We start from the raw sequence: 27,290 nt of genomic DNA on the forward strand, positions 1-27,290 counted from the left end.
TGCCCTGTGCCCTTGAACCTAGGAAGCTCTGCCAGGCTGGGGCTGGGGTGCGGGAGCTCCTGTGACTCCTGCCCATGCCGGCAGAGCCCACGAGGGCTGCCTGGTGCTGGAGTGCCAGCTCTGAGCCATGTGCGGAGGGGTGGGGGCTGGCTGGGCTTCCTCCTCCACATCGAATGTTCCCGGGTTGGGGGGGGGGGACTGCTTGGGGGGCGGGGGAGGGGGGAGGTGCTCAGCCTCTTCCCCTGCATCTTGGCTGGGTTCTTTTTCCTCAGCTTTCTAGCCTCTGAGGTGTCACCTCTTCCACAGAGATCTCCCAAAGGACAAGAGAGAGAGTTGGTGATAAAGGTCGGACTCATGGTGGCCTCTGGGTGGGGGGGATTGACTGAGAGAGGCACAGGGGAACTCGGAGTGATGGGAATATTACATGGGTGTTTACATTTGTCAGAACTCATCAGACTGGACACTCACCATCGACGCATTTCACTCTCTGTAAATTTTGTCTCCACTAAAAAAAAAAATGTTAAAAAGTTCGGGGCAACTGGGTGGCTCAGTCGGTTAAGCGTCTGATGCTTGATTTCGGCTCAGGTCATGATCTCACGGTTCGTGAGTTCAAGCCCTGTGTCGGGCTCTGTGCTGAAAGTACGGAGCCTGCTTGGGATTCTCTGTCTCCCTCTCTCGCTCTCTCTCAAAAATAAATAAACGTTTTTAAAAAGTTAAAAGTTTTCATTGAATACTTATTATGTGCCAGGCACCTGTGCACTTGTCTGCCACCGGGGAAGCTTACAAGTGGTTCTTATCCTTGCCTTGCATTGGCCACTGCTCTCTGGCCCTGGGCTGGCCTCCCCCACTGCTTGCAGTGGGGATGGGAACCCCGGTGGGTCGAAGGAGAGGTTGCTGTCTGGACATAGTCACTTACATAGTCCCACCAGCCAGGTTCAAGGGAAGAGTTAGAGGCTCCCTTGTGAGAAAACTCATTGCCAGAGGTGGGGATCATCATTGTTTCTATTTTTTTTTTTCATGTTTATTTATTTGTGAGAGAGAGACGGAGCGTGAGCAGGGGAGGGGCAGAGAGAAAGGGAGGCACAGAATCTGATGCAGGCTCCAGGCTCAAAGCTGTGAGCACAGAGCCCAAGGCAGGGTTCGAACTCACAGACCGTGAAATCATGACCTGAGCGGAAGTCGGACACTCAACCGACTGAGCCACTCAGGCGCTCCGTCATTCTTTTCTATTTATTGGTGTGATACATGATTAAGAGCACAAATCCCAGCCGCTCAGGAGCGGGGTGACCTTGGGCAAGTCCCCCAGCTCAAGTCAAATTCTCAGAGCCTCAGTTTCTCTCCTTTGCAACTGGGGTATTGAGGGTACCTACCACCTCAGACGTGTTGCAAGGATTCGGTACAATGCCCTCAGTACAGCGCAGGGCACATGGCAGGCTCGCAGTAAATGGGAGCCGGTGTTTCTGCCAGGATCTGAACCGGAGGGAAGAAGGCAGGGGCGCACCGCTGTTGGTGGGAGCATGCGCAAGAGAGTTACAGAAGGAGTGGTCATCCTTGGTGGCGCTCGGAGGGGCTCACGTGTCCCAGTCCTCTGCCCACCGCAGCCACGCACAGACCTTGAACACAGCTGGAGGGATGCGGCAGGAGACTGGAGTGAGAGTACACGAGTACGCGAACAAGGAACCTGTTGGGCAACGAGGGCGGGGAACGGGGGCGGAGCCAAGTCCCCACAAATCCTCAGCTGTGACCCACCCCGAAAAGGGCCAGAAAGTGACACTGTTGCGAGTTACTATCCTAAAGTGACCCCAGCGGGGAGAATGGGAGCAAGCCGGCATGACCGGGCCCCTCAGTCCCTCCCCGAGAGCCACTTGGCCAGAGTCCTGGTCGCGGGCCGGGTTTCCTAGGTCCTCGGTTCCTTCTTACTTGCCGCTCTGGGTTCCACACCACCGCACGCCCAAAGGCTCGCCGGGCCGAAGGTGTAGACAGCGTCGGACGTCGGGTCTGTGTTAGCACAGCGCCAGGCTTTCGCTGCGCGGACCTCGGGTTCCCTGGGCGTGCGCCGGATTCCGGGCGGGTCTCCAGGGCCGGCGCGGGGGGCGGGCCCGGGCGCCCGGACCCCACTTAGGCGGCACCTTGGCCCCGCCCGGCCCCGCCCCCTCGCCGCCTCATTGGCAGCCGCACACGCGTCGGGGGTTGCCAGGGCGACGGGTCGCGGAGCCGCGAGGAAGCGCGAACGCGAGCCAGTCGGCCTCCGGCGGAGGGAGCGGGGGAGGCCCGAGGGCGGGCGGCGGGGCGCGGCGCGCGGCGGCGGGGGCCCCGAGCGGGCGCCTCCTCCCGGCCCGGCCCGGCCCCCCCTCCCGGCGCAGAGGCAGGCCGGGGCGGGGGGCCCCCCCGGAGCCCGCGCGGCCTCGGCCCCGTCGGGGAGGCCCGGGAGCGGCCGGGGCGGGGGCGATGCCGGGAGGCGGCGGCGGCGGCCCCGGCCGGGGCCCGTGACCATGGGCATCGCCGAGTCCACGCCGGACGAGCTGCCGTCGGACGCCGAGGAGCAGCTGCGCAGCGGCGAGCAGCAGCTGGAGCTGAGCGGGAGGCGGCTGCGGCGGCTGCCCGGCGCCGTGTGCGCGCTGAGCCGCCTGCAGAAGCTGTACGTGAGCGGCACGGGGCTGCGCGAGCTGCCCGAGGAGATCGAGGAGCTGCGCGAGCTGCGCATCCTGGCGCTCGACTTCAACAAACTCGAGCGCTTGCCCGACGGCCTGTGTCGCCTGCCGCGCCTCACGCGCCTCTACCTGGGCGGCAACCGGCTGCTGGCGCTGCCCGCCGACTTCGCGCAGCTGCAGAGCCTGCGCTGCCTCTGGATCGAGGGCAACTTCCTGCGGCGCTTCCCGCGGCCGCTGCTGCGCCTGGTGGCGCTGCAGTCGCTGCAGATGGGCGACAACCGGCTGCGCGCGCTGCCCGCCGAGCTGCCGCGCATGACGGGCCTGCGCGGCCTCTGGCTCTACGGCAACCGCTTCGAGGAGTTCCCGCCCGCGCTGCTGCGCATGGGCCGCCTGCACATCCTCGACCTGGACCGCAACCGCCTGGGCGGCTTCCCCGACCTGCACCCGCTGCGCGCCCTGCGCGTCTTCTCCTACGACCACAACCCGGTCACTGGGCCCCCGCGCGTCGCCGACACCGTCTTCCTCGTGGGCGAGGGCGCGGTCGAGCGCATGGCCGAGCGTGACGAGCCCACGCCCCGGCCGCCGCCCCGGCGCCCAGCTCGGGCTTTTGAGGATGAGGAGGAAGAAGACCTACTCATAGGGGGCGGGAGCTCCCGGGCTCTGGGGCCCCCCGGGGGCAGCCTCCCCGCCCTGGAAGCCGCCCCAGGACTGGGCACCTGAGCCTGTGCTCTGGGTGATGGACTTCGGCCGTTCTGGGAGGAGGGGCTCCGGGAAGGACTGTGGGAACGGTGGTCCCCTACCTTGGGGCAGCGGAGGGACCGCTTTGGGCAATCTGTAGGGGACGGGCAGGCCTGGGGGCCATCTTCAAGTATTCCCGTTTGGTAAGGAGACTGCCGCCTGGCTGATCTCTGGGCAGTCCTCGGACGAAGTCCCGACTCAGTCAAGTTCCCTATGGCTCTGTCGGGTCTCTGACAGCAGAGTCACTGACCGCACAGTAGAGATGCTGGCTTCCTCCTGGAACCAGGGTCACCGCTCGCTGCTGGCTGAGTCTGGATGCCCAGGCTGCCGCTCCAACCCCCCTCCTCCTGGAGTTTGGATCTCCTAGACCCTACCCTTTCTGGTGCAGGAGCCGCCACCTCTGGGGTGGACCACACGCCCGTGTGAGACATAACTGCCCTGGGAGAAGGGCCTGGGCCACGGGCGGGGGCTTGGGATTGGGGCGGGGGCCCAGGACAGAAGTCCTGGAAGCTGGGATGGGGGCCCTAACACCGGAGCTGCCCTTACCCCTCCGCCGGGCGTCTTCTGCACATCCCTCCCTCCCAAGCCCTCTTAAATTTGCATGGGGGAAGGGGGGCGCTTAGAGGGCAGGGTCTCCACCCCCACCTTTGATTCTGTTCTGTTCTCTAGGCATGGGCCCGGAATCTTGCTGGGAGAAGAGAGCTCTCTCTCCTTTCCCCACAGCCTGAGCCTTCCAGCTGTCAAGTTTGAAAAGAAGCCACTGTGCCTCTAGGGCCTCCTGCGCGGAAGAGAGAGGTCGTCTGCCCTGGGAGGCTGCTCCAGAACCTCTCCGACTGCCTGTACTCTCCATTCCCTTAAATGGGCACAGACAGGGTAGCTGGCACGGTGTGGGGCAAGGGACAGGCACTGTGTGCCTCCGCTCCGTCACCAGGGACAGCCTCGGGGCGAGGAGTGGGGTATCGCTCTGCAATTCCCAGGGCCGGATCTTTCCCATCCAAGCAATAATGGGAGGAGGGGGCCAGGGTCAGGGACACTCAGGGACACTGTCAGGGGCAGTGGCCCCATGTGGTAGTGTTTTCTTTAGGAAGAAAAAAAAACTGGCTGTAAACATAAATTATATTTCTTGGAGAAAGAATGTGCGTTTCCCACATGCCTGTTTATTTATAAGCCCTGGGAGGGAGCACCGGGTCCCATCGCTGTGGGGAACCTGGGCTCCCTCCGGCACTGCCCTCTTGTCCATGTGCCCCAGCTCTGCGTCAGATTGGCTCTGGCCAACAGTTGTGTCCTGTCTGGGGAACAAGTGCTTGTCCTCGGTTACAAATAGCTCTGGCTGCTTAAGGCTGGTCTCTTGTCTCGCTCTAACTTACTCTGCCTGCCAGGCACCGTTCTCTGCCCTCTCCAGCTTCATTCTTAGGTTCCTGACTCTCAATATAATTTGAATCTCCCTCAAGCTGGGCTGACCTTTCATCTCCCGCTGGTACTAACCCCCGCCCCCGCCCCGCCGTGGTTCTATTCTTCTCTCTCCCTCGCTCCATTTTCCTTTTTCTCAGTCTCCCCCTCTGTATCTTTTTTTTTTTTTTTGACTCAGTCACGGTATTTCTTTCTCCCCTCATTGTTCAGGGGGAAAAAGAAGATTTAGAGAAAAAAAAATCCTAAAACCTCAAGCCTAGAGGCTCATCTCCCATGAGAAGCCAGGTCACCATCACCATGGCAACGGGGCTGATGTCATACAAGGCCCAAAGGTCAGGTCCGGCCCAGCAGCTCTGTTGGTCACTGGACTGGGCCCGGGTTAGGAGGAGGCTTGGGGTGAAAGAGAAGGGCCTTGAAAGGCTGGGGGTGGGGGTGGGCCATGTCTACAGTGCCCCACTGGTCCGAGGCGGTCAGCGGCGGGTGGGCCTTGGGGGAGCATGGCAGGGAAGCTGTGCAGGAGCTGTCTGTGTATCAGGGAGACGGGGATAAGAGCAAGAAGGCAGGCAGTGGGGACAGTAACGACAAAGGAGCAGAGGCAGTGGCAGGGCTAGGAACAGGCCCAGCCAGGGAAGGGACTTGTTCATCCGTGAGTTTCAGGCCTCCTACCCCAGGGCTCAATCCACGCCACGGGAGATCCCCTCTGTCCTCGGCTGATGGTCAAGGTCTCGGTGTGGAATGGGTGGGACGTGCTCTTGCTCTCTCCCAGAGCCTCCCCACGGCCAGACCTCGTCGGCAGAGCAGCAAAGGGTGGGGTGTGTGTGCACGTGAACCCTTTTCTTAACTTTGCTACAGTCATGCCCTGCTTCCCACCCATCCTCAGGGGCTCAGGAAAGCAGAACATGGTGTTTGGGAACAGGGAACCCTGCCCAGGAGCCCCTCCCTGCTTCCAATGCCACCACATTGGCTTGTTCAGCCACCTGTCCCAAAGTTTCCTTAAGACACCCGGCACTCTTGTTCTGAGGATGGACATTTATTAGCACACCTGGGTGCACCACACAGAACATGTATTCAGACAGGGATCTCTGCCCGGGGTGGGGGGGCTTACAATCTAAACAAAACACAACACACACACATACACACACACACACACGCAGGACACAGACACAGGGACCGGGGCATCTTCAAGGGACACAGATGGTCAGGGGAGCCACAGGCTGGGGCATACAGCATGTTCAAGCGTTGTCCTTCCGTTGTCTTTGGTGGGGGAGGGAGAGGAGAGCAGGACGTGGCCCAGGATGGCCTTCCAGAAAGCAGTAGCATCCAGGAGGGACTTGCATGAGGAAGAGAACACCAGAGGACAGTGGTCCCAGGCCCAGGGAGGGAGGGGCAAATTTCTTGGTGAAGGCATGGATGAAGAGAGAGCCAACAGAGTGAAGGCAGGAGAAGGCAAAAAGTCCAGGAGGAGCCCCTGATCCCAGGGCGAGGGGCTGTCCCGTCTGCCAGGCTGAGCTGTCCCTGCTTCCCGGCCCAGCTTTCCAGAGCCATTGTTCCAGAGAGATCCTGAACAGAAGTTCTGGCAAGGGGTGCTCTTGAAGCTACTTACCTGACCCTAGGGCTCCCTCTAATCTCTGGGACAGAGATCAGAAGCCAAAAGGAAAAAAAAAAAAAACCCACCTTTTAATGGGACACTTAAGCCAGGTTGTAAGAAATCGACGGGGCGGAAGGGGAGAAGGTGGGCAGCTTCAGGTGGGGGTACTCAGTGCCACGAAAGGAAGCAGCTAGCTGCCCACCCCAGGTGCTGGGGAGCAGGGGCGCGACGGCCAGCAGGTGGACACATGTAACAGGTGCACTTGCCCCTTTTGTGTCTGCGACACATGTAGCACCTTCCTTCTAAAGTACCATGAGAGCTGCCAGGCCTCAGCTTCCCCCAGGCTGTGTGTGGGGAGGAGAGGGAAGGGGTGGGGATGGTTATTGCTTTTTTCGCGAACTAAAGACCCTGGCCTTGGGGAAGGAAATAACTTGCCTGGGACCACAGTGACAGGAGAAAGAAGACACTGGGGCCCAGTGTCCTCAGACCGGGACTGGCCATGGCCTCTTTTGAGTGGGAGAGACTTTTCTAATCCTAAAGGATTAAACCAGAAAAGGATGGGGAGAAGACAAAGATCGAGCCAACACAGACCTGGATCCCTTTCCTTGTCCCAGTGAGGACTGGGAAGGAGACACTGGTCTGAAACCACAATGGCCCAGCCGGCATCAGGGGACAGTAGGGAAGGTGGAGGGACCTGCCTTGGAGGGTGGTGATGGTCCCCTGGGGACTGAGGGAGGCCGGGTGCTCTAGAGGACCTCAGGGAGACTCTACTCCCGACAAGCCTTGCTTCAGGCCTGACTGGGAAATATGGCTGCTCTCCTGCTTGCTGGGCAGCTGGTGGGTTCAGATTCTAGATCCGAGGACGAGCTGGAAGCTCAGGGAGGACCTCATCACCAGTGAAGCCAAATCCCGAAGGTGACAAGGGGAGACTCAGTCCCAGGCTCCCCATCCCCCTCACCCCGCTGCCTCTTCCCCTGGGAGGTGAGGTAGGGCTGGGACCCACGGAGGAAAGAGCCGAGGCCCTACTTTGTCACGATCCTTTATTAATCAGAACGGGCCCCGCCACAAAAAGCAGGGCCCATTCCCACAAAAATATGATTTTGTAAAGAGGAAATCTTGCTGGCTTAGAGGGTGCGTGTGGTGGAAAATTTTTTGTATGGTTCTTTTTTCCTTTTTTTTCTTCAGGTTTTCTTCATTTTCTCTTCACTGCAATTTTTTTTTTTTTGTGATAGTGGGTTTTGTCTTTTTTTTTTTTTTTTTTAAATAAAACACTTGCACTCAAGGACTCAAACACAATACAAACAGCGGCCACCAACCCCACCCCTGGGGTCCCAGCCGGGCTGGGGGCTCTGGCCCCCCCCCTTGGCTTTTATTGTGGCTGTTTTCCTTGTCCCTTCCCCGGCGTCTGGCGCCAGTGGGCAGGTGCGGGGTCCTGTGGCAGGTGGAATTTGTACAGCAGTTACGTAGGGAGATGGTCACAAGAAAGGACACCTGAACAAGATAACAACCAAATCTAGGGTGCCCACAAAGACGGCAGATGACGCTCATGAAGGGACCTGGGACACAGTGGAGAAGAGATAGATGGGCCCAGGCCAGCCTCGGCTATCCCTGGAGACTCTGCAGGGGGAGGGGCAGGGGGGCCTCGCTCTCAGGCTACAGTAATAATACTTTGCTCCCGGGTAGCACCTTCACAGTCCTCCTGCCTCAACCCCCAGGTCAGGTGACGGCGGCCTCACAACCTCCCCTATGAGGTAGGTGAAGTATTATGACCATCGTTTTACAGATGGGGAAACTGAGGCCCCGGGAGTGTGGGTGATCTGCCCAAGGTCCTGGGATGGTGGCAGGGCTCCAGTGCCCTCCACCCATCCTCAAGTTCCCCCATTCCCTGTTCTCCTATAGGCCTAGCCCACCCCGTCCTCACCCCATACCACCCGCCTCCTCCTGTGCCAGCCCACCGGCCCCTGGGCCCACCACTTGCCACCCCTCCCCTGCCTCTGGGCTGCGTGTCTTGGGGGTAGGGGAAACCCAGGTGGGTCAGATTGGGAACAGACTCCGCCCAAAGATGCTCTCTGCATGTGATTGGTTAATAGCTCCATGGGTGGGGCTGGGGAAAAAAGGGATGCAGTTGCCCCGCCCACTCATTGCAGGTTGGTTCAATCCCTGAAGGCTCCAACAGGCCAGGGGACATGGGGCGGGGGCTGGCACCGAGAGGTGGAGGGGCACGGGATCTGAGGGAGGGGTGGAGGATGACAGACCCCTCGCCTCTCAAGGCTTTCCACAGCACCCTCGGATCACGTCCACACAGCCCTCGGAGTTGCTGCCCTCCCAGCGGGGGGGCTGGTCCCCAGCCCGCCCAAAAAGGACCCTGCAGTTGGGGCCGGCCCTCATTCTAAGCAAAGCTACAACACAGGAAAATTGGGATTTACAAGAAATGTGGGTGATTATTTGCTTCACATAAGTACTCCTCAATCTACAAAATGATTCACTTACTCTGTGTGATATTCCTCCAGATCCTAGTGGGAGGGGAATGGGGCCAGGGTGTGAGATTCAGTGTAATACATGTGGGCAGCTCAAGGGGAAGCCTACTGAAGGAAAATGGTTCCCCAATTCCCATGCTTTTGCCGTGCTCCGCAGGTGGGGACCCTAACCTTATCCAGAGTCTCCCCTGGGGTCAGGCCCAGCTCAGGGGAGGGGGGGGCAGGGGAGAGGGGGTGTAGAACTGTGGTCCCAGATAGCAGCCACAGATGTGGTGTCCGGGCGCCACCTGGTGGCGTGTGTTAGAAATGTCAGGCCCAGGCTCGCGGACCCCTGGACTTGAGACAGTCACCAGCTGCCTTGTATCAGTATCAGGACCCTCGTGGGGATGAGCAGGCTTAGGCAGGGATCATCTCGGAATCTGCTGTCTCCAAGGGGAAGCCAGTTTTAGTCTCTGCAGCCGCTGAGGCAGAGAAACCACAGCTTGTGTGGGGCAGCCTCAGAACCTGCAGCATCCCGGACTTTTCCTGGTTTCCTGCCTGACCTGAGGGGCAGAAGCGGCTGCTGGGGAAAGAAGGTGGGGCCAGAGACTCCTGACTGCGAATGGAAGGGAGGGTCTGTGAACACGGGGGAGGGGGAGGATGCAGAGGTTCCAACAGCGTGGCGGGGGTGGGGGGGGCACCGGGGTAGAGATAGGGAAGGAGAAGGAAACTGGGAAGCATGGAGAATATTGCCAGCTTGGCTGGGATATGAGATCCCGGAAGGCTGAGGGTGTCTGCATGATGGTGCTGGAGAAGAGAGCTAGTGGGGGGGGGGCTTGGGCCCTGAGAAGGAAGGGAGGTGAGTCCTGGTGGAATGTGATGCATACAGTAGGTGCCTAAAAGGTGTGAAATGATGTGCAAGAGATGAAATCGCTAGGCAGGGAGCTGCTGGAGAACACTGAGCAGAGAGGGGCTCGGGGTGGAGGCGGCAGGAGGCAGCCACGTTCTCAGCCCGGCTCCACTGTCTGCCCCTCCCCCCCCCCCCCACCTTTTCCCAGTCCCCCCTTCACCTGCCTCTCCTAGCCCACCCCCTGGCTCTGTGCGTAGACCTCTCTCAGCCTCCTGCCCTGCCTCACTTTATGAAACCCTGCCCTCTCTGCACTGCCGGCCCCAGGGGCGGGGACAGGGCAAGAGTGCCCCCACCCCTGTACACACACACACACACACACACACACACACAGTGGACACGACGCAAGGACACAGGCTGCGGCTCCAGGACCCCGGAGCGGGCTATATACTATCCTTGGCATTCAGGGCCCAGTCGGCACCTGAAACTGCCCGGGGAACGGGCCTTTCCCGGCCAGGCCGGGGCCAAACGCCCCGGCCTCCCCTCTCCTGGGCCCGCATCGGGAGCTGGGGAGGAGGCAGCTTCTCTCCACTCCAGGCACTGCCTTAAAGAAAACGGGGGACCGTGCCCACCTGGCGGGCCTCTGGAGGGATCTGCCCGTCTGCCTGTCTGGCCTTCGCACTCTCCCTCACTTCTTTAGTATCAGCAAGTCAGGAAGGAAAGGGGCAAAGCAGGAAAATGGCTCCCAGAGCCCCTCCCCCAGAGCTGGACAAGTGGAGGATGAGGCTGGTACTTCCTAGAAACGGGGCCCAACTGACTCCTGGGACCCCTCCATGGCCAAGCCCTCGGGGTCCTCCCCTCACCTATGGCGGGGGGCCAGGCCGGGCATTGTGCATAAAGTGGTGAGGGCATGATGGGGACCCGGGCCCTTGGCCCCCCGGGCCTCCCTTGGCCCCACTTAGGCCTTCAGCTGGTGCCACTGGGCCACCGGCTGCCGGGGACGGGCAATCATGTCTTTCCAGTGCTTCACCTCCCCGGGCCCGCTCTTCCAGGACAGGTAGATCTGGGGAGAAAGGGAAGAGCACGGTCTCAGTGACACTCTCGGAGGAGGCATCGGCCCCTGCCCCCACCGGGGCTGACACTCCATCTCCTCAATGACACCCCGCGATCATGATCTTGGGGACCAAGGGACCTCCGCCCACAGAGACAACCTCCCCTCAGAGGCTCCCTCCGGCCTCCTCCCCGCCAGCAATGACCTACTTTCCTAGTGGCACTTCCCTCCGGGAGCCTGGGCATGCCTGGCCCTTCCCAGTTAAGACTCCTGACCTGCTTTGCAGTGGGGGGATGGGGGTCGAAGGTGGGGGTGGAGACGGTCTGTTCCCACGCCCTTCCCTGCCCTACCTGTTGGCTGCTGTCGATCTCTCCTGCCTTACGAGTCCTCCTACCTCCTCACCACTTACTGCACACTGAGCCCCGGGTTCGGGGCTTTCTACACACAGATCATCCTATCCTTACCGGTGCGGCAGGTATAGGATCCCCATTTTACAGATGGAGAAACAAAGGCGTGGAGAGTTAAGAAACTCACCCACAGTCACGGGATTTGTAAGTGGTGCGGAGGAATTTAAATCTAGGTCCTTCTGGCTCTGCACTATCAGCCCAATCCTGCAGCCTTCTGCGTTAGGGGCGGCCTTGTGACTGGTGGCCGGTTAGAAGCATAGGGCTCCCTGAGCTACCCAGGCCAAAGTGAGAACCAATCCTCCTTCACCTTGGTTCGGTCAACAGAAGATAGGATGGTTTCTAAAGCAGCTATAATTGGTATCTAAAGGACACCCAACTCGAAAAGGCTAAGCTTCAGAAAAGCTTAGAAGTAGATGTGGCCATGTGGCCCTTGGCCCCAGCTGGTCAAGGAGGGGGCTTAGCAGGCCTCAGGCCTGCTCGGAACACACGGTCCTGCTGGGGTATGGGTGACGCCACCCTGAGAAACTGTCCCACCTGTGACCACAGGCCGGCCAGTCATGCTCCCTGGGCCATACTAGGTGGGGGGCAGGGCTCAGGTATCCTCTTGGAGGCCCCCTGCTTCCCTTAGCCCCAGGAGCTAAGTTCTTCAACCCCATCTGTCTGAGGCTTGCCTCCACCTTGGCCCCCTTCCCTGCGGGGGCCCAGGCCATCCTTTCCCATTTACCCCCATTTACCCCTGGGTCGCGCCAGGGGTAAGACCAGGTGATCCATAGTCTCTCCTCACGGGCTTCTGTCCTTCACCTGGCCTGCCCTGATCACTGGCTTCCTGCACTGCTCCTGGTCAAAGCTCCGCGCCCAGATGCACAAACATGCCCTTAGTAGGAATGTTTCAAAAATAACTTTTATTATAATGGCAGCTAACACATACCTTCTAAGCACTGTACTAGGGGTTTCGCCTGTGAGGTTAGGACTGTCTTACTCTCATCGTGAGAGGAGGAGATGGGGCGCAGAAAGGTCATGGCTGTCGAGAGGGGGGGCTGGGCCCAGGAGGTCTGATTCCCAAGCCCAACCTCTCAACACTAAAACCATAAATGAACACAGGGACAGACATTTCAAAGTAGAGAAACAGAAGGGTTTGTGTCACAGAATCACATCCTGGAAAAACCGAAGGCCTGGCATGGATTTTTTGGTTAGTAGATGATGAGAAGAGATCACTTTCTACAAGGAGGATACCCACATATCTCAGGCAATTCTCACACCATTGGGTGAAGTGCTATAGGGTTGGTACTATTAGCTCCATTTTACAAATGAGGACACTTCGGGCGCCTGGGTGGCTCAGTCCTGTTGAGCGTCTGACTCTTGGTTTTAGCTCAGGTCATGATCTCATGTTTTTTTTGAGTTCGAGCCCCACATCGGGCACTGCTCTAGCAGCCCGGAGTCCTCTCCCCCCCCCCCCGTCTGCTCCTCCCCCACTTGCACTGTCTTTGTCTCTCTCCAAATAAATCAATAAACTTTTTTTAAAAAATGAGGACACCGCAGGTAAAGAGAGACAAGTGACTCGCCCAAGGTCACACAGCTTTTAGTGGCAGATGAGGTGGCAACTGAAGCCAGGTATTTGAAGTCTCGCTGCAGCTCTTGACATTGGCCCGCATAGCTTGCCCTCTGAAGATGGGACCTGGGTGACATTGCTCGGAGGTCCTTACCTTGCCCGAGGCTCCTGTCCAGCAAATCCTCTTTTGGGGATCCAGGGTGCTTCTTTCTCCCACTTCCTCCTTTCCCTGCCCTCCCAGCGGTCTGTCCTGAGCTGATGAACCCACAGTAGGACCCTTAAGGGAGATTTTGTCCTAGCCTCTCATTTTCAGATGAAATGGAGGCCCAGAGAGGGGAAGAGACTGGCCCTTCTCTCTCCTGCTGCTCAGCCCTGAGCTCACCTACTACCCCTGCTCCTTCTTGTGAGGACAGGTGTGTTACCCCTCCCACGAGGCCCCTACCTTGCCAATAACGTCATTGCGGCTAAGCTTGTCCTTGTCCATGACAGTGATGATGATGGTTGTCTCCCTCAGTTTCTCAGTGGGGATATCAAAGGCAAAAGACTCATTGAAGATGGGGTTCAGGTTCCTCTTCATCGTCACTGTCTTCTTCTTCTCTACCCGCTTGTCCTTGTACATCAGCCACACCTTCACGTAGGGGTCTGGCAGATGGGTAGGAGAAAGGTCAGATGGGCAGTGTGGGGGGCCCCCCAGGGTCCCCCTCCTTCTCCAAGTGTGGAAACTGGGGCAGGAGGGGCTGTAAGCTTTCCACAGAAGGTGAGGAAAGCCCTAAGCAACAAGGAGAGGGATCTGGGGACCAGCGGATGGGTGAACTGGAAGGGACCTCAGCCGTCACCCAGGGCCCTATTGTGAACACAAAGGAGGAAACGCAACCCCACAGAGGCCGAGCCCCACAGTAGTGTCCGAGCTGAGGCTGGAGCCCAGGTCTCCCACCACAGTGCTCCCCTTCTCTCTGATTCTGGTAAGGGGAGAGTCCAAGATGATGCTGACCCCAGGGGTGTTCCAGAGGGGGCCACCTAGGGCTCTAGGGTAGAGGAGTTGAGACCAGAGGTGGGGTAGGACGGTCAGGGGTGAGTGCCACAGCTCAGACCCTGCTTTCCACATCCAGCATGACCCTCACGTCCCCACAACTCCCCAGTCCATCCACCCTCTATGATGAGAGGCCCCAGCACCTGATGTGCCCCCGATGTCCATGGCTTTGAGGTTCCGGGCTTTGATGATGTTCACGATGATGGAGTTGGCAGAGGGGTTGTAGCAGAGAGACAAGAGCAGCTCCCCTCGGCTCCCCTGGGAGGGATAAGGTGGGGGGGGTGAGCCTGGGCTTTGGAGAGGGTTGTCCCCCAGCCTTGCCTCAGCTCCTCTGGGAGGGAGAACAGGAGGGCTTGGGGGCTAAGGGAGAGGGGACAGTTAGAGAACTCTGGCCGGCTGGGGTGCTTACCCACCCCCATCTGTCACCTCTGTCACACCTGGTGTCCCCTCATCTGGCAGTTCTGGGCGCCGCCCCCCCCCCCCCCGTGAGCCCCCACTCCCTGAGCAGAGTCCAGGTTCTTTGTCACAGCTCAGGCAATTCCCCCCAGCGCGGTGCACCAGCTCTGAGACCGCTGCCCTGCGCACTGGCTGCACCTCCCCCACCGCCCTCCTGACATGCCAGGGGACCAGGACCAGATCTGCCAGCCCTGACCTGCCAGGCCCCCAAGCCAGGGACCCACAAGTGGGGCCTTACACTCCCATCGCTGCATGGCTTCAGATCCTTCCAGAAGGTCTGCATCTGGGTCAGGTCCACCTTGTTGAGAGGGATGGACACCTCTCCAATGGGGTCATTGCGGCTAAAGCGGTCGTAGTCCAGGACCTGGAGGTAGAGGACCCTCTGCACCACCTTCTCGTAGGGAAAACCTGGGGGACAGACAGCCTGCGTGAAGAGTGAGACAGAGGGGCCACACAGGGCCTGGGCAGGGTGGTGCTCCAGGGCAGGGAGGCCCCGGGAGGAAGAGGGCCGGCCCCGTGCGGTCCCGCTGCCGCCCCACTGAGGCACAGCAGGCAGCAGCCGAATTCAGACCTTCCCGCAGCATTAGCAAGAACTGTCCCCGCCACATCTGTCTCTCTTGACAGTTCTCCAAGGTGGATGGCATCTCGTACGTTTCACAGAAGAGGAGACTGAGCCGCGGATGGCTTAAATTACTTGCCCCAAGTCTCCCAGCTGATAGAGAGCAGAACGGGGACCACTGACCCACTCGTTTGTCACATGGCTGTCTTGGTGGCCGGGCAGCGGCCCCTTTCTCTCTGGGAAGCCCTGCCACTGCCGATCATCCCGAGACAAGCCTGGGCAGGTGGCCCTGTCGGAGGTGGCCACGGCCACCAGAAGCCAAGCCCCAGGAGGACTCGAGGTGGAGGAAGCGGCAAAGACACAGAGACAGGAGTGGATGCTTGTCCTAGGACTCGCACTTCCCCCCTGCTTCCTTCCAGGGCATCGGCCTGTCCTTCACTGTTCCTCAACAGATCCTGCGGCTGTCCCCTTCTCCTCCCTCATCCCAGCCACTGGCACATTTTGCCTAGAGAGCCGCGAGAGTTTCCAAACCGCCCTCCCCGCTTGCACGCCTTCTCCTGCCGTCCATTGTCAACACAGCAGAGCGATCCCTTAAAAATAGAAATCACATCATGACACTCTCTCGCTTAAAGCCTTTCAGTGGCTCCCAGGGCACTTAGAGTAAAAGCTGCGTGCCCTGCCTTGGCTTCAAGTCCTTCTGTACAGCCTGGCCCGCTGACCTCTCTCTGCCCCTCTTGTGAGCACTCTTGGCCAGCGATGGGCTCTCACCGCACCAGCCTCCTTCCCAGCTTTTCAGCACCCGGCTTCTCCTGCCTGGTGGCGCCTCCATGACCCACCCTGGCCTTTCCTCTTCCTGAACAGGTCACCGCTTTCCTTCCTGACATCCCAGACGGGGTCGGATCCCCTGCTCTACGTTCTAGCAATTTCTTTTCACGTCACACACCCCGGGGCTGTCACAGAGATGTATCTGTTTCCTTGAGTCTGACTCCCAGTGGGCGAGGATTTCCAGGAAGGCATCGCTGCCCTCAACCACTGGATCCCAGCATCTAACGCTGTTTCTGGCACGTAGTAGGCACTCGATAAGTATTTGTTTAAGTGGATCAATAATTGGAAGAATGAATGAATGCCAGCGAAATGGCCTGACCGAGCTGCCGGAGTGTGCCGGGGTGCAGGGGGAGATAAGACCAGAGGGAGAGCCAGGGGAGGGAGCCTGAGTGGGATGGAAAGGGATGGTAAGAGGCCTTGGGGAAGGGCTGAAGCCGGAGTCATTGGACCGGGGAGGCTTGGTCAGAGGAGGGGCCGGCCTGGGAGGCGCAGGGGGTCTAGGTCAGCCTGGAGGCCTGAGGTGGTGAAGGCCTGAACTAGGGTGTGAGCAGGAAGGAGAGAGGACACTTAACACCTCAGCCCGACTGGTGGAGAAGATGAAGGGAAAGAGCGAGCTCTGGAGGATTCTGGCATGTTCGGCCAGACGCTAGAAGCAGAAATGCCTCTGAGAGGAGCGGTGTGCTGGAAGGGGAAATCCTATGTTCCCCAAATCCCCAGCCTCTGAATTTCTTCAGGGCTTCCTCCTCAGACCGAAGGGGGCTCTGTCTTGCTCATCTGGGAGTCCCCCCTACGTACTTCCCCCCGCCAGGGACCTGCCCAGGGGACCTTTGGCATCTATCCAGGTGAAACGCATGAGGACAAGTGTTCTAGAAACGGTGGCGGCTCCAGGAGGTCGCCGCACCAGAGTCAGTCTCTTCAACAGCAGAGGAGGAAGACTCTTATTGGGCAAACTCCTATTCGTCCATCAAAACCCATCCTGAATGGCCCCCACTCTGGGGAATGTCTTCCAACACTACCAAGGGGAGCTCTCAGTGGGTTCCTACAGCATCTGCCCTGCAGCGTATGCCTTCATTATCTACACGTCTGTGTCTTCCATTAGATCAGGAACGCCTTGAGGGCCAATGGTGCCTTGCCCTTTTCTGCACCCCCCAGCGCCGAGAACAGCGCCCAGCCCATCGCTGAGTCTAGATAAATGTTGCAGAAGAGACCAGTGGGTCGAAGATATGCTCATAAACCTCGCCCCGTCAGCTGGCTACACGCACCTGCAGAGTGGAGCCTCTCCCCGGCCCCCACACCGCACTGGGGAGGAGAAGGGTCCAGAAACACACAAGCACCCACTAGCTCACCCTCAACGATTTATCTGAGGCGAGCTGGCTGCCACCTTGCGGAACGGGTGGGGCGTCAAATGGCTGGGACACCAGGCAGGGAAGATTCCTCGGGGCACACACTGAAAATTCCAGAGCGCCAAGGCACCTGGCAGTTGGAGTTGTAGGGATCTATTCTCACTGGTTGAGCCGTGTCAGGAAAGGGCAATGGCTTCTCTAAGTGGAGTCCAGGCACCAAAAAAGGGCTGGGACGGAAATCACTCCCTGATCTCGCACCCAGCTTCCTGGTTACCTCGCATCCTCAGAGATGAGAGATAAAGACGGCCTTCAGAGAGAGTCTGCAGGAGAGACATTTGTCTCCGTGCTCTCTAGGAGCCAGGGGCATGGCTCAGAGCTGTTGTTCCTGTGTATCTGGATGCGGTGGGAGCGGGAGGAAGTACAGGGGAAGGGCTCGGAGAAGGGGAGCGGACAGAGTGTATTTAACAAACTGCGCTCATGGGTTCTCTGGATATCGTGCCTGCCTTCGCAATTCACTGATTTGTCTCCAACCCTCACTGGGATTAGCTTTGTCTTAGAGACGAAGAAACCACGACACAGAGACGTTCAGGAACGTGCCCCCGGTCACACGGCTAGGAAGTGGCGGGCCGGGTTTGGAACAAACAGCGGGGGGGGGGGGGGGGGGGGCACAGCCCGTGCTCTCAACCGCTAACCTATGACTGCTCCCGGTGCTCCGCCGCTGGGTCCTGTGGACGCCTCCCTGCCTGCCTGCCCTCCTCACTCAGGATGAGCCCTGTGTCTGAGCTGAAAGCCCAGGAGGTGGTCTAGTTCGGTTCCGGGCCAGGCCCAGGAGGTGGTCTAGTTCGGTTCCGGGCCTCTGGCCGTGGTGCGGCTCCCACGGGCCCTGTAACCTGATCCCAGCTAGACGCGAAAGGCGGCGGGTTCCCTGGGCTCAAACACGTGCCTGCGTGGGCGGGTGCAAGCAGGTGTGGATGCGCGCGTGGGTGCCCCCGTCTGTACCCGTGCAGCTGAGCAGGGCCGTGGTGGAGGGGAAGAGGGGACTCTGGGTGGGGGTGGGGTGCGGCCCCAGCCTCACCTTCAAAGAGGAAGGTCTCATTCCAGTGGGGGTTCAGGTTCTTCCGCTTCACCTTGGTCTCCAGCTTGTGCTTCTTGTCCGGCAGCAGGTAGATCTTGACAAAGGGGTCGCTGGTGCCGCTGAAGTCCTTGGCTGGCAGCTCCTGGGCCTTCATGATCTTCACAGTGAGTGTGGACTCCTGGAAGTTGTAGCCGACACTGAACTGGATCCGGCCCAGGTTCTCCCGGCTGCAGCCCTCGTGGGCCTCGTCCTCCTCGGAGCCTGGGGACAGCTGGGGGTGGGGGAGGGGCCGGCGGGGTTAGGAAGTCTCCCCGTTTCCCCGCCGCCGAGAGCTGGCTCTCCCTCTGGGCACAACGTGGGGCTGGTGGTGATCTACCTCACGTTCACATCTGGGCCAGGACGCTCCGGTCCCGCAGCGGGGGGGGGGCAGAGCCGGGACAGCCCCCGTCCCCCGGAACCCCAGAGCAGTGCGCACCCCACCCCCTGGCCTCCCCTGGAAGCCCTGGGTCCCCCGAGCGTCCCCTTCCTGCCTTCTGCCCTTCCACAGCTCTGCGGGGCCCACAGAACAGATCAGGGAGACCGCTCCCATCTCAAAAGAGTTGGCCAAGCTATTTCTTTGGAAGGTGACTCCCTGGGGTTCTGAGAGTGACGTGATTTACACAATGAGAGAGGCGAGTTGTCAGGAGCCACATCTAATCTGTGTAAGGCATAAATTCATGTAGAGATGCTAAAAATACAGGTTCCCAGGCCCCGTCCCCAGAGAGCCCGATTTGATGGGGCTGGCGAGGGCCCGGGCGGCAGAATTGTTTTAAAAGCTCCTCAGCTGTCTGTACCGCACCCCGGGGGCTGAGGGCCACTGGAAGGAAGGGCTCCACCTGCATTCGGTCCCACTCTGGGGGTGGGGCCCGCAACAGACATACACGTGGAGGGTGGCGTGGGTGTCCCCTTCCCACGCTGATGTTGAAAACCTAGGAAGTAATTTGGGGGAGGGTCTCCCAGCCAAGTCTTCTCGGCTGTGGCTGCTCACTGGGAATACATGGGGAGGTTTCCCAGCTCCCCAGGTCTCACTCCAGACCCAGGGGTCCAAGGGGCCCAGGCATCCCTCTCTCTGAAAGCTCTTCCGGTGACTGGAGGAGAGCCAGAGTCGGTGCCCATGGTACCACATTTTAGGCCAAAACTGCTGGCCCATTTTCTCTCCCCACTTCCCCTGCAGAAGTCTTCCGTGTGCCCTGTCCTTCCTCCAGGCTCTGAGATACCAAATAATACAGATAATAAGAATATATATAGTGTGTACCTACCATGGCAGAAGACTCTTACATCACCTTCTTACTGAATCCTGCCAACAGTCGGGCGAGGCACTTATCACCACTCTCTAGCTGAGGAGACCGGCTCAGAGAGGTTAAGTCACACGGCCAAGATTGCACAGCAGTATGGACCCTCTCTGACCTCAAAGCCCACTCTTTCCACCAAGGCAGCCTCACGTCCCAGGGCAATTTCGAGAACCTCCCCTCCCCCTTCAAGCCCGTGAGGACTCACCCGCCCCAGGTGAGAAGATTTGAATCACACGAAGAACAGTAACTCGCCCTGTGCTCCCTGCCCTGTACTCATTTACTCCCTACGACCTCTGAGTGAGGCAGGCACTACCATTACCAGCTCGGTTTGGAGCGCAGAGAGGTGATCAGCGTGCCTCAAGTCACCCCTGAGTCAACAGGGAGTTGAAACTCAAAGCCAGGTCAGCACCCAGCCATCACGGGTGTCCTTCTGGCTCCCCTCACTCTGACACTCAGATCCAGCATCCGGGGCCTCATCGGCCGCACCCTGGTCCCGTCTGGAGCTGGAAGGCGGGCTGAGCGGCCTTCCCTGCTCCTCCTCGCCGTGGAAGAGGGTCCCTCCAGCTCCTACCCGTTGGCCGGATCCAGGGCCCCCGCAGGCCCACTGAGAACGTGGCTTCCCTCCCCAGGTCCGGTGTGCCCCTGCACTCCCTCCCTGTGCCGGTACCAGCCTCACTGCCCGTGAACCTTAGATTCTGCATCTGCAGAATGGGACCATAGCATGTATCCCGCGGGGCTCCTGGGAGGGTTCGGTGGGTTCCCGTCCTACTCTGCAGTCCGGCCCTGGCCGCTGCCAGCCCTGGGGCCAAGAGCCCGGGGCCTCACGTGAGTAGGCGGGGCCAGCAAAGACCTCTTGCCCCTCCTGTTCCTTCTGTAGTTTGGGTGGAGTCCCTGGTGACCGGAGCCCAGATGGCCCCAGCCCCAACTGAGGTCCCTCTGGTCACTTGGCTCTTGGTTCCCAAATAGGGGGTGGGAGGCCCAGGCTGGGCCTCACTCCGTGCCCACTCCCGGCTTTCCAAAACTACAGTCCTAAGCCCTAATTAACCAGCCGGGGCAGCCCGAGGAGCTGTTTCCACGGCAACCAGACCGGCCACCCCTGCTGTGGCCCTAGGGGAGATGTTGCCTGAGCCCCTGCCCCAGTAGAAACAAGCATCAAAAACCATGCCAGAGCCGGGGTGACTCAGACAGGGGTGTGGCCTGGCGTGCCCTCTAACCCCTTGCCCTCAGTCCCTTCCTTGGACCAGCAGTGGGGGCCTAACTCCTGACCCCAAGCTTCTGCCAGCCAGGGGCCTGCTTATCTTCATCATTAATGACCATGACCCTGCTTTGGGCTAGGGTTGGGCAATTAGACCTTGCCTGCCCACCTCTGAGCTCAGGGTTCAGCCGGATCCTGCCCCGTGAGAGGGCCCTCAGGCCTGCACTGTCTTCCTCGGCCTGATGCTGTCAGCTCCTCCCTGGGGGCAGCAAGCAGCAGGCAGCGAGCTGGCTGGGAACGGGCCGTCCCTTCTGGGATCCTGACTGCCAGGAAGCTGTAACCCATTAGGGGGCTGTGCAGGGAGGCAGGATGGGCCGGGGCAGGGCCCATCCAGGGGTCAGTATGGCTGGGCCCATCCATGTGGGTGGGGAAGACGGACAAGAGGGCAGAGGAGGGCCAGGCGTGCAGGGGCCTAGGTGTCGAGGCCCAAGGGAGACCAGATCCGGAGCAGAGAAAATCTGATGCCCTAATCTAGATCCAAGAGAAACGCAGACCCCAGGCTCCACCTCAGGCCTGCTGACCAGGAGTCGGTATTTTTTTAAGTTTTGTTTATCGAAGTAATCTCTACACCCAACACGGGGCTCGAACTCATGACCCTGAGATCAAGAGTCGCACGCTCTTCTGCCTGAGCCAGCGAGGCGCACCTGTGGGAATCCGAATTTTAGCAAGATCTCCCAGCGATTCGTGTGCATGTTACAACGTGAGAAGCTCCCGGGCTAGAAAGGGGCACTGGGGGTGGATGGTTAGAGCTGGCCGGAGTGCTACGGGGGCGAAGGGTGGGGCCTGGGGCTCTGGGGGCTCAGGCAGGTGGCAGCTGTGGCACCAGGCCACGGGCAAGGGAACTCTGAACTGGATGGTGTCAGCACTGGCAAGGGCTTGAGAGCCCGCACACCCGCTTCTCTCTGTCTACAGGAGGGACCGGGGAGGGGACTCAGGTCTGGGGAACGGGAATGAGTTGTCCCAGGTCAAGTCCAGTAGGAACACAGGAGGCACCGGCTTCCCAACTTGATGCCCTAAGCCTCCTTGGGATTTCGGAGCTGCCAAACTCGACTGCCACCTGCAAACCTCTGGCTGCCGTATCACAGTGTCCCGGCCCTGTGGCGGCCCTCCTGGGGCGCTTTGGGGAGCACAGTAGGGCCGATGGCTGTGCCTTGCTGCTGCCGCCACCAGGGGGCGCAACATGGAGCTGCAACCTCCGTCTTGGTGAAAATGCCCTGGAACCACGGGGCTGGGATCCCGGTGGAGTGGGGTGTGCACAGAAGGCCCTCACCACAGTTGTTCCTTTGTAGGAATCATGATCAGGGGGGCTCCTACTCTCCTGTTATCTTGGGGCCTCAGCTGGCCCCCAGCAATGGGGGTGGGGCGGGGGGAGGGTCCCAAGAATGGGGATATGAGACCCACCCCATTGGAAGCTCTGCCTCACACCTCCACTCAGTGGGGCGCCAGTCCAAGAGAGGGGACGCATTCTGCCCCAAGCCTTTCCTCGGACGATCATAAAAATATCTCACATGAGTAGGTTTTCTTAGGCCCCCACTCAACCCAGAAAGAGACTGGAGAAAGACGGGCGTTCTTATTCTCGTTTGACCAATGAGTAAACTGAGGCACAGAGAGCCTGTTTCGATGAAAGAGCTCAGAAAAGAACCCAAGCCCCACTCACTCAGTCACCATGCCGTCAGACAACTCCCATGCCATCACCAATTGCCACACGCGTCCCCTCCCCTGCCCCGCCCCCCCCCCCCCCCCAATCCAGCTTCTGCCTGGAGCCCAGGCCTCCTGCCCTTCTCACCATGAGCATCTCACTGGTGAGGGAGTTGACGAGGTCCGAGACGGAGGAGCGTGGCTCGGTCCGGCGGTCAGACTCATCGTGGGGTGTCTGGCCGGGCACTGGGGCTGTGTTCACTGCCTTCCCTCCTGCAGGCAACCTGGGGGTGGGGGGAATCCGAATGAGCACGGGTCGGGAGGTGGGCTGGGCTGGGCACCTTGGCCTGGGTGGCGGCGGGACCTTCTCTGAGACCCAAGCAGCTGCCACTCCTGTGGGTCAGCAAGAGTTAGGCTCTTGTCCATGGGGAGGCCTGGTTTCCCCCTAAACCAGCGCTCAGGGCCCATTCCCCTCACCTCAGCGTAATTCGGCGTGGCTGGCCCCGTGGGTGCTGTTTTGGTGGGTATTCCCACTCTTCCCGCTCCCCCCGAAAATCCCCCCCATCTGGGCACTGCTTGCATGGTGGTATCTGAGCGTGCCCCCCTCCCCAGAAGCCCCTGTCGTCCCTGCTGGCTCCAACCCAGCAGGGGAGGCTCCCGTGGCGGCACATCCATGTTACCCCTCTGCGTCACTACCCTCTGCAAACACGCCCAGAGTGCTGGCTCCCAGAGGCCCCACCTGTGTTTGTTCGGGCTGAGAACACAGGTGCCCTTCAGACTGACCAGGTGAGGTCAGGCCCACTGTCCACACAGCTCTGGCCAACAGAACCTTCTACGATGACAGCAGTGTTCTATTTCTGCACTGTCCATATGTGGCTACCGAGCATTGGAAGTGGCCAGTGCGACTGCGAACAGAATGTTCAGCTTTGTTCGGCTCAAACTAATTTAGATTTAAACAGCCACCTGGTGGATAGGGCGAGTCTCCACCCCCTTGCTCCCCAGTCCCCACTCCTCTCTCGCTCTGAGGACTGTGCAGGGGCGAAGGCTCTCACCCAGGGTCAGAGAGAGACGGGGCACCACCGGGAAGCCCCGGATCGGACCACTCCGCGGGAGGCCCTGTGTGCAACCCCGACTCCATGCTGATCCCGGAAAGCTGGGTAGTGAGCCCAGGCCCCATCCAGCGGGGGCTCAGAAAGGGGACACTAAAAGCCTGCCCAGGGACCAGGCTGGAACACCTCATGAGGAGGAGAGGTGGGGCAGGCAGCGAGGGAAAGACGGAAAGACTGGCGGCGTAGGGCTCAGGACAGGCTACAATAGAACAGCTCGGAGAGTCCCAGAGCCACAGACACACGGGCTAGACACGGACACCCTTGGTATGAACCAGCTGTCAGCACGTAGTTGGCCACGACGGGCAGACAGACATGCACAGAATATGCCAGGCCCCGGACGGAAGATACCCGGACCCAACAGCAAGGTGCGCACGTGCGTGCACACACACACACACACACACACACACACACACGAGCGCACACAAGCCCCACAGACACCCAGGGGACCAGGGAGAGAATGGCACAGCAACAAGGCAGGTCAACCAGAGCCGTGAGATGCCACACACAGCAGCAATGTGCACACTTAGATCCCGAGAGGAAACATTCGGGGAGACCAAGGCATGCCAAGGTGTGCATGTGAATTGGGACAAACTGAAACAGAAAAAGCAGGGAGCCGTTTCGGGGACAGACACCCCGAGGATCAGACGCACACGCACCAGCTGGGAGAACCCGGCCTCGCCTCGACGGCATGAAACAACCCCCCCTCCCCCCGCCACGCCCGGGGCCGCACCCCGGGGTCCCTCCCAGAGGTGCGGCCGTAGCCACGCACGTGCGCGCGTGCACACAGGGACACACACTCGCGGACACGTGCGCACGCAGACAGGCGCGGGGAGGAAGAGGACACTGAAATAGCTGGAGAGGTAAAGTCAGGTTAAAAATAGAGTGGGACAGGAGGAGAGCGCCAGATTGACTGCTGAAGGTATGAGAAAGTCGGAGTTATTCTGGCCACACCACAGCATCAGCACAGCTGCAAAGCAGCCTGGGTAGATGGTCAGCGCCACGGAAGCTCTCGGAGGTCACAGGACAGAGAGAGACAGAGAGACAAGTGCACAGAGAGGCAGAGGGAGAGGCGGAGGGGCCCGTCACCGGCCCAGGGACATCCCTGTGAGGAGCAGATGGGAGGAAGGAGAGGAGAGAGAGAGAGAGAGAGACAGAGAGGCCAAGAAAGGTTAGTCGGAGACTAGTGAAGGAGGCTGCAGGGTGGACAAGGGGACGAGCGAGGCGGCCGAGAGGAGAGGCAGAGAGGAGGCGGGGGACACACACCGGGACAGAGGAAACATGGTGGTTCGGGGGCGAGGAGAGCGATGGGGGTGGCCCAGTCCCTGCCCAGCCCCGCGCCCCACTCAGGTGGGGGTGGGGCCACGGTGGAAACCATTTGGATCCCGAGGAGCAGTGGAAGGGATGGCAGAGAGCATGATGGGATGGATGCAGGGAAGGATGGGTGAAGGCAGCAGGGCATGGGAGCCTGGGGTGGTCCTGGCCTCCTTCCTTCCCTCCCTCCGGGCTTCCAAGAGCATTCTGTTCTTGGGACCCACGGTGCGGGGGCCCGGAGACTGGGAGATCCTGAATGGCGGGCTTCCAGGCCACCAAGGATCCTGGGAGGGAGGTAGTGACCAACCTTCCCATCTCCGTGTCGCTTGCTAGATGCACCCCTACCTCGCTTCAAGGGACTTGGAATGGCTGCGCCTCCTGCCGGGGCCCCTCTGCCTCCCAGGAACCCACTGCCGACAGACCCACCCTTCACCCCAGACATCCAGCCAAGGGGTCAGCTGAGTGGGGAAGGGAAGGGTCGGGGGCGGAGGGGCAGACTCTGGGTCTGGAGGCAGAAGCTGAAGAGGAAGAGAGGCAGCTGACCTGAGCCTCCCATTCCAAGGTCCAAAGGGCCAGGAATCCAGACGAGTGGAGCCCTAAGGCGCTGGGTGGCCCGTGGGTGGTGCCAGTGCCAATGCCAAGCTTGGGGACGGGGAGAGTGCCGGGAAGGAAGCGCTCCGTTCTGGATACCCTGGCGGGGCCCAATCACCCGGGAAACGCCCCCCCCCCCCGGAGGCCGTGAGATGGGAGGGGTGGGTGTGACCAGGCGGGAATGGCCCGTGTCCACCCGGAAAGTCAGGCAGGGTGGGGGCGAGGGCCCAGGGCCTCCACCTCTACACGCACCTTTCCCAGGAAGGCAGGGACAGCTGATGCAATGATCAGAAGGGATGGGCGTGTTAGACCTACATGGCAAAGAGGTAAAAATAGGCTGTGGGTGGAAATGGAGGCAGCTAATGAACGCATGGGTGATGTGAAATCTCGTTTCCAGCCTGCGTCTGCTCCCTCACGCTTTACACCTTTCCCCAGCAAGGAGCTCGGTTCGCCGCAGGCTTCCAGCCCCCTCCTGCGGCCTCTCCTCCGTGCCCCCTGGCCCTCTCCCCTTGGCACTCTGGCCTGCCCGCGGCCCAGCCCAGGACTTCTGTGGCGCCAGGTGGCAGGCTCTGTTCCTCCCGCTCCCCGGGACACGGGCTCGAGGGTTGACACCATCTGTGCCACTGAGGGAAAGAACCGGTCCCGCTCTCCCCTCCCACTCTCTGGGGGTTTCTGGCTGTGTCCACCATAGACATGCGACAGGAAAAAATGAAATGAGAGGGCTGGTCTCCAGAAGTCACCGGAGGGACAGGCAGTCAGCTGTCTAACACTTGGCCTACCCTTCTGTAACCCACAGGCCCCCTGGTGGCAGCCGGGGACAGGTCCTTCCTGCCCTAAGGGCCTCCAGGACCGTTGGGATCCCTGTCCGGTTGACAGGATCAGACGGGTGCCCTCCCCCCACCCCCAGTCCGAAGGTCTGCTCCCTTGTTAGAAGCTTAGCATGTCCAAGCTGGAAGGGGTCACCCTATCCGCTCCTTTATTCAACGGACGAGGAAGCAGAGGCTCAGACAGGGGCAGCGACTTGCCCAAGTTTGCAGAGCAAGGCTCTGGCACCACCAGAGCCAGAAGGGCCAGCATGCTGGCGGTCAGCCCGCACACTGTCCTGCAGGCCTTTGGTCTGACGAGAAGCGGACCTGACCAAGGTGATGAGCCCTCCCTTCACGACTGCAGGGGTGGGGCTGGCCCAGCCCAAGGCCAGGTGATAGGAGGCAGCCAGACCAGGTGCGGGATCACCCCGCCGTTGTGACGCTGCCCGAGCCCCGGGACCTCTGAACCCCGTCTCCTTCCCCACGAGTGCCCCGTGAGACAGCAGGCACCACGAGATGCTTCCCTGAGCTCCTGATGGCCAAGACTGCGGACGGCTAGAGGCCCAGCCCTCTGCTCGGCCTGTGCGGTGGCCATACGGGCAACTCCTGGGGACCAGCGGCAGGGCGCCTGGTATCAGGGAGCCTGACCGGCGCCTGCTGGCTGCTCTCGGCCCCTCAGCCCATTCCCTCCTCCTGCTCCCTCAGGTTCAGGGCTGCCTTTCCAGTTCTTTCTGGTCACCAGGCCTCTCCCATGCCCCAGACCCTGCCCACCAGGGGCTTCTCTTCATTCAGCCAAGCGGCTCGGCCACACCTCTGTAGCACCCCTGCGGCAGGGCGGGGGGTGGGGTGCTACCGTCACCCCAGCGGGATCTCCAGGCAAGAGGGGGGTTGGGGTGGCGGGGATGAGGGAGAACAGGCTGGTGCCCCTTCCCTGCATCCCCCCCGCCCCCCAACCACCAGAGAAACGGGGATTTCGGGGTGGGGGGTAGGGCAGAGATGAAGGATGAGGGGAGGCAAGCAGGGAGATGGGGCAGAAAGGCTGGCTTGCTCCGGGCGAGGGCAAGCGTGCCCAGGGAGCAGGCTTGATCCAGAATGGTCCCAGGACAGCCACACTGGCCTTGGACCCAAGGGACACCCGGGGGTGGGGGGGTGGCGCGTGTGAGGGCACCAGCTGGGGAGGGGGCAGTCCTCCCGCTCCAGGATCGCTGAGGGTGCCACCGCCTCGTCCAGCAGCCGGGCCAGGGCTGGTGGAGGCAGGTGGCCT

At 60.4% G+C, this 27,290-nt stretch overlaps 2 protein-coding genes across 8 annotated transcripts in view; one reads left to right on the top strand and one right to left on the bottom strand.

Moving 5' to 3' along the window:
- The first annotated feature begins 2,492 nt into the window (after window positions 1-2,492).
- Window positions 2,493-4,213, top strand: LRRC10B (leucine rich repeat containing 10B). Of its 2 annotated transcripts, none has more exons than XM_030332527.1 (2): window positions 2,493-3,811; window positions 4,059-4,213. In XM_030332527.1, exon 1 carries the CDS (start codon window positions 2,493-2,495, stop codon window positions 3,369-3,371), a length of 879 nt encoding a protein of 292 aa, XP_030188387.1. In that variant the 3' UTR covers window positions 3,372-3,811; window positions 4,059-4,213. The 2 variants fall into 2 exon arrangements, with proteins under 2 accessions (XP_030188387.1, XP_030188389.1); XM_030332529.1 differs by having other exon boundaries at window positions 2,493-3,532.
- A 3,417-nt stretch (window positions 4,214-7,630) lies between these two features.
- Window positions 7,631-27,290, bottom strand: part of SYT7 (synaptotagmin 7) — a 62,284-nt gene continuing 42,624 nt past the window's right edge. For all 6 annotated transcript variants that reach the window (XM_030332812.1, XM_030332809.1, XM_030332811.1 and 3 more), the window contains 6 exons: window positions 22,358-22,493; window positions 17,986-18,256; window positions 14,422-14,591; window positions 13,871-13,985; window positions 13,140-13,339; window positions 7,631-10,753 (listed from right to left, as the gene is read on the bottom strand). In XM_030332812.1, coding sequence (XP_030188672.1) covers window positions 10,649-10,753; window positions 13,140-13,339; window positions 13,871-13,985; window positions 14,422-14,591; window positions 17,986-18,256; window positions 22,358-22,493 — 997 coding nt within the window. In that variant the 3' untranslated portion in view covers window positions 7,631-10,648. The remainder of the gene's footprint in view (window positions 10,754-13,139; window positions 13,340-13,870; window positions 13,986-14,421; window positions 14,592-17,985; window positions 18,257-22,357; window positions 22,494-27,290) is intronic.

The sequence above is a fragment of the Lynx canadensis genome, chromosome D1, assembly GCF_007474595.2.
Source record: "Lynx canadensis isolate LIC74 chromosome D1, mLynCan4.pri.v2, whole genome shotgun sequence".
Classification (NCBI taxonomy): domain Eukaryota; kingdom Metazoa; phylum Chordata; class Mammalia; order Carnivora; family Felidae; genus Lynx; species Lynx canadensis.